Raw genomic sequence first — 5,996 nt, 5'->3', positions numbered from 1 at the left:
ATAAATATTTAAAATATATTTTATTTATTTATTTTTGTTATTATTAATTTTATATTTTCATTGGTCTGAAAATAAAGTAACATGCCTTATATAGAATTATATAATTAAATTAAAATTTAATTTATTTTCAGATTTAGTTTCTCATTTTTATTTTTCTTAAAAATCTTTTTTGTTTGTACAATGATCAAAAATATGCATACCAAAAGGAAAATAAATTTTTAATAAAAGGAAGATAGGAAAGATAAGATATAATATGAAAACATAAAATATTTAAAAGAAGTCTAGGATATTTCAAATATTTGCAAATAATATTAAAAACATAAGATATTTTATTTTTCTTTATTCTATTTTATTAAATTGTCATAGTATATAATACACAAGTGAGACATTCATTTATTAAATTCACTTATCAAGCAGAAATAATGTTTCTCATTTGTGAAGTTACGTTTACTGTTCTTGTTAAAAAGTCGATAACAAAAGGACAGTACATGTCTACAGAAAAATCACAACTTACTATTATATCCTGCTTAAAGGATAATTAATAAATACTACTGTTCTATTTGTAAATGCATTTGTATCGTTGCATGGAACAGATACTCTGAAACTCATGGTGGACGAGGGAGTAGTTAGGAATTGAAAGGATGATTGAAAAACCTAATATCCGAGAAATAATATCACGCACTCGGATCATTTTTTTTGTTCATTGAGAAAAAAACATCTAAAATATCTATAGTAAAGATCTCAGGAAATTGGGATTAATTGAATAGGGAAGAGATAAAGAATAGTAGAAGGATAGAGATAAGGGATAATACAGGATAGTAGAAGAGTTTTGCAATAATGCAGGATCAAATAATGTCGTGTTAATATTAATTTTTTTTTTGTTCGGTTTTCTCTTCTGCTGTTTTGTAAGCTTGCGTTAATACAATCGTTGAAATCGACACACATACTTTCGGGACACACACACAACTTTTTATTTGCCTTTAGTGGCTCGTATCGCCTTGCAAATTTCAATCCACGGGTGTCCGTAGGAACTGCAAATGTCACAGACGTTTGACGAGCTTGATGATGGTTGACTAGGTTGGTGGCCAGGTGTACTCGGTGAGGATGACCCTTCTTTCTTCGTTTTGCACGTGGATGACGAGAGATGTAGAAAATCGACCGAGGGCGGTAAAGAGGCGGGTGCACGTGTTTTACGCGATGACGGTAATGTTGCTGAATTATAAGATGACGATGAATTAGAAGATGGTAATATCGAGGGAGATCGCTCAAGCGATGGAGATTTTGCCGCCTGTATTGATCGATTCGAAGGCGACGATAGGCGCATACACCGTAGAAGGTTGAGTCAATCATTGAGCAGACCTTGAGACACGCTTATTAGCTGTTCCTTCAGCACGCGGAAAGAGGGTCGTACTTCGGGGCAATGGGCCCAACATTTTCGCATTACCTAAGAGATAAAAAAAACGCGATAAGATTTTATTATAAATATGTTAGATTAATATCAAAATAATTTCTTTATATTTATATTAAGTATATATTTTGAATATTATATTAAGTATATATTGAATAGAATTGATTTAGTTTTGACTAACCTCATAGACTTCTTTGAAGCAGGCTTTAGGTCTTTCTAATATAATACCTCGTTGCACTCTTTCCACGACTTCAGTGTTTTTTAGACGTCCATAAGGCATTTTTCCGCACGTAAATACTTCCCACATGAGTACTCCATAAGCCCAGACATCTGATTTTGAGCTGAAGCGAGTGTAGTTCAACACTTCTGGAGGTGCCCATTTGATTGGAAATTTGGTGCCTCCACTACTAGTATATTGGTCATCCAATACATACCTGAAACAAAATTATAAAATTATAAAATTTCTAAATACTAAATAATAAATTAATAATTTCACATTGTAAAAAATTTTCACCTTGCCAATCCAAAATCTGCAACTTTTACTACATTTTCTGAACCAACTAAACAATTGCGTGCAGCAAGATCTCTATGAATATAGTTATGCCTTTCCAGATAAGCCATGCCTTTGCAAACCTGTAATTATTATAATTGGTATCAATTGCTGTAACAAATGAATAAGTAAAAGTTGACATTTGAAGATGAACTTTACTTGTATGCACATATCTAAAAGAAGACCAACATTTGCTCCTAGAGTTGCTTCATTACGACGGAGGTAGTTGAGCAAAGATCCGTGTCGCATATATTCAGTAACAATGTATATTGGTCTATCTTTACTGCAAACACCATATAATTGAACCAAATTCTGATGTTGAAGTTTTCTAGAGAAAAACAATTTGACATTTATTATTCAATCTCTCATTTGTTTATTGAATATCTTCATATTAAAAATTTGAATTAATTATCGACTCACGTCATCACTTTAGCTTCTTCTATAAAATCATCTTCAGACATTGTGCCTTCTTTCATCATTTTTACAGCAACGTCTATAGATCCACGCCATTTTCCTCTTCGAACTACTCCAAACTGTCCAGAACCAAGTTCTTCTAATAAGTGCAATTCTGCTGGATCAATTTCCCATTTATCTACAAATCAAAAAGCAATTATAGCTCAAAAAAATACTAGTTTATTTTGTAACGAATTGATATAAAAATAAACATTCTTTTTTGAAAATTTGATCTCAAAAAGATTACAAACCATGACTAAGGCCAGCAGTTGGTGGTACAGGGCGATCACAAGGGCTAGTTTTCAATCGGCTAGCTAATCCACCGCTATTATGTCTGTGATAATTAACCAAGTCGGGTATTGAACCACAGCAATGTTTCTCAGATAGATAAAATTCTCCTCTGGTGTTTTGCTTGATGTGATAATGTTTCACATGAGGATGTGGGCTACAATAGTATCTTCTTATTGACCTTTTCCTATAATAAATATATAATGATGATATAAGTAAAAATACTTACACTTTCGTATAGAGGGAAAGCGTGTACAGTCCTTTGGTAGATGAATTACGTACAACAAAACATCCTTCTTTATCTTCTTGTTTAAGCAATGATTCCGCACGTTGTCTAGACATATCACCCACATACCATCTATAATTTTAAGATTTATATTTTAATCATTATATAACATTAAGAAAATATAAATTTGTTTTGAATAAAATCTTCTCCATATATTTACTCATATTTTTGAAGGCCCAGGAGTTCTTTTTCTTTGACATAGTTGCTAGGAATGTAACCAATGGATCTGAAAAAAAATTAGAAATTATAATTAATCATTTTTTCTTTTATATTATGTTATAAGTATCTAAACAAAAAAATTATGTATTCTTTTGTTTCATTTATATTAGCAATGTAGTAATTAATATAATTGAAATTATATAAATGAAAAATTTTATTTATGTTTATATAATAGAGAGTGGTATACATATGTATATTACATCCTTTGACTTGTGTTTTCTTAGCAAGCTTCTTTTTATAACATTTAGGAGTCGAATCGACCAACCATCGAATGAACCTATAGCCTTAATCCGCTTTTGGCTACATTAAATAGTCATCGAGGAGTACGAAGAGAGGAACTTAAATCTTTAAAAGCCCTTGATCGCCGAGAATGCAAGTTGCCAAAAAGATATAACGTAACAACATTAATCCTGATTACATTGGTAAGAATTTGCATAATAAGTGGCATTTAATTAATTTGGAATTTGGATTCAAAATGAAATTAATCAGTGATTTTATTCGAAATAATTTAAAAAATAATTTTTTTTCGAGATTCCAATTCAAACTATTTTCCAATAGATAATATATCTTTTATTTCAATGAATATAAAATCTTTACATACCCATGTTCATCTTTGACTTTCCACCAATGTTCCTGAGAATCATCTAGCACTTCGTACTCTGCTCCCTGAAACGCAAAATAATGTATTTTTATATATTTACCATATAAGATGAAATTACGAATCTGATACGAATATGATGTCGATAAATTCCAATGATTTAAATAATATCAATTATGATCCTTAAATGACTTTGACAAAAAAATAACACGGTTTTGATAATTATAAAAAATAATAATAATTATAATAAAAAATGATTTTTATATTCTAAGTGGAAATAATATTATATACGATTTTCAAATGATTTTGACATTCGTGAACTTAAACAAAACGACATAATTTTTACGATTAAAATTTTCGAAAATTAAAAATTTTTTAAGTTTCGAGTAACAACTTATTAAAAATTTTATATTTTATATAAAAAGAATTCCATTATAAGTTTATTATTTGATTATTCGGTTATTGATAAAAGTTAAAATTATTAATTTGTTTCATACGATAGTTTAGAAATCCGAGCAAGAATTTAAAATATTTTTCTCTAAAATTTCAGATTATATTCAAAAATTGTTAAAACCATAGTTAATTAAGCATCTGATGAACTGCATGCGCTATTGAATCCAAATGTTAATAGGATTCGAGGTTTCTCTGCATATTAGAGGATAACCATCATCCGCGGAATGCTGGTGTTGCCTATGTCAATGATAATATGATCGACGCGAGATATTACCAAGAACTGTTATCTGACCGCAAGACTCAGCTGAGTGAAAGTTAGGTTAGAAACTTGGAAATTTGATTTGACGACTCCTACATGTCATGTGATCGAGCGATCGAATTAATAATTTAATTTGTTAATCGATTTTTTCTTAATTATGAAGTGAATATTAGAAATGAATAATTAATTTTATTTATGTAAATATGAATATAATTTAAATGTGCCCATTTAAATCGAATTATCGGAGAGTTGATTTCTAAGTAGAATATGATAAAAACAGAATTGTTGATTATTATTAACTTATTTTTCTTTATAAAAAAAATAGAAATAGAATTGCACAACAAGCCAATAAATATAATATAAATGAATTAGAAAAGATTAAAAAGACAAATTAGTAATAACAGATAACATAGAAATCAAACTTTATTAATATATTAATATAAATCATCTAATTTCACGAAAATTTAGCGCTAATTGTATATTTTGACAAAAAAAATTGAAAAATTTTTAGAAATTGGAGTTCAGCTTTCTAGTGGTTCAATTTTTGATTGAATTTTGCATTTTATACATATTTTATTATATATTCACGATTCGATTTGTTGAATCGATATGAAGTGGCATAGATACATAAATCAGATCGATTTATCGCGGTAAGAATATTAATGTAATTTAGTCCGCGACACGATGGAGAAGTGTTAGAGACATGATTAAATCTAAGATTGATCTAATACAGTTTTGATTCGATTCTATTCAAACAGCATAATTTATGTAATTCTATTCCATACAATACTGTATATTTAATTCGGTTATAATACGAGTTCTTACGATAATATTTAATATGATACGATTCGTGTGTACAATTTTATTTTCTCGATTCGATTCTATCTCGTTTGAATATGATTCGAAACGACATATGAATATAATAATATAATATAATATAATTCTCTGTTGTTTTTTCCATTGATATAACACGACTCGATTATTTGTGGTGTTATTTTATTCAAATTTATACTTTTAATATTTAACATCAAATTATGTAAAATATAATACATATTCGTCCAATTTTTCATTCTACAAGATATTAATATATTCGTCGACACATTTGACGAAACTTTTAAGTTTATCAATCAAATTCATATTTTCTTATTTTTTATTCACTTTTAAAGCAAATTTTAAAAAAATCTTTTTATTATTTTTTTTCTTCTAAAATGATGTTTTATAGTTATAATTATTGGAATCTTGACAGAATTCGAAAAAATATTAGAGAAGAATCATTTACAATCGAATATCGGCTGTCATTTGTTTTTATATTTGATTTGGATTTCCGTTTCAATGAGAAATTATCGTGGTTTCAGGTATTCTGCGATGCAATTAAAACTGCATTGTGAAAGCGGCCGTTAAACGATACCGGACATCGATCCTTTTACGCTCGTTTAATCGCGTATAAAATATTTGATACGCTTTCAAACTTTATGAATCTCA

General features: G+C 28.7%; 1 protein-coding gene and 1 long non-coding RNA gene across 7 annotated transcripts in view; one reads left to right on the top strand and one right to left on the bottom strand.

The window, feature by feature from the left end:
• The window catches only part of LOC116186225, a 9,489-nt gene that overhangs the window by 2,256 nt on the left and 1,237 nt on the right, over positions 1-5,996 (top strand). The window lies entirely within an intron of this gene.
• LOC102677019 (tyrosine-protein kinase Btk29A) overlaps positions 328-5,996 on the bottom strand; it is a 164,585-nt gene continuing 158,916 nt past the window's right edge. For all 6 annotated transcript variants that reach the window (XM_006620453.2, XM_006620451.2, XM_006620455.1 and 3 more), the window contains 9 exons: positions 3,806-3,870; positions 3,146-3,211; positions 2,929-3,057; positions 2,663-2,856; positions 2,379-2,550; positions 2,118-2,286; positions 1,923-2,041; positions 1,590-1,842; positions 328-1,444 (listed from right to left, as the gene is read on the bottom strand). In XM_006620453.2, coding sequence (XP_006620516.1) covers positions 1,343-1,444; positions 1,590-1,842; positions 1,923-2,041; positions 2,118-2,286; positions 2,379-2,550; positions 2,663-2,856; positions 2,929-3,057; positions 3,146-3,211; positions 3,806-3,870 — 1,269 coding nt within the window. In that variant the 3' untranslated portion in view covers positions 328-1,342. The remainder of the gene's footprint in view (positions 1,445-1,589; positions 1,843-1,922; positions 2,042-2,117; positions 2,287-2,378; positions 2,551-2,662; positions 2,857-2,928; positions 3,058-3,145; positions 3,212-3,805; positions 3,871-5,996) is intronic.

This window comes from Apis dorsata, unplaced genomic scaffold, assembly GCF_000469605.1.
Source record: "Apis dorsata unplaced genomic scaffold, Apis dorsata 1.3 scaffold_517, whole genome shotgun sequence".
In the NCBI taxonomy this organism is placed as follows: domain Eukaryota; kingdom Metazoa; phylum Arthropoda; class Insecta; order Hymenoptera; family Apidae; genus Apis; species Apis dorsata.
The sequence above is the reverse complement of the archived record's forward strand: the minus strand, read 5'-3'. Positions and strand labels throughout refer to the sequence as shown.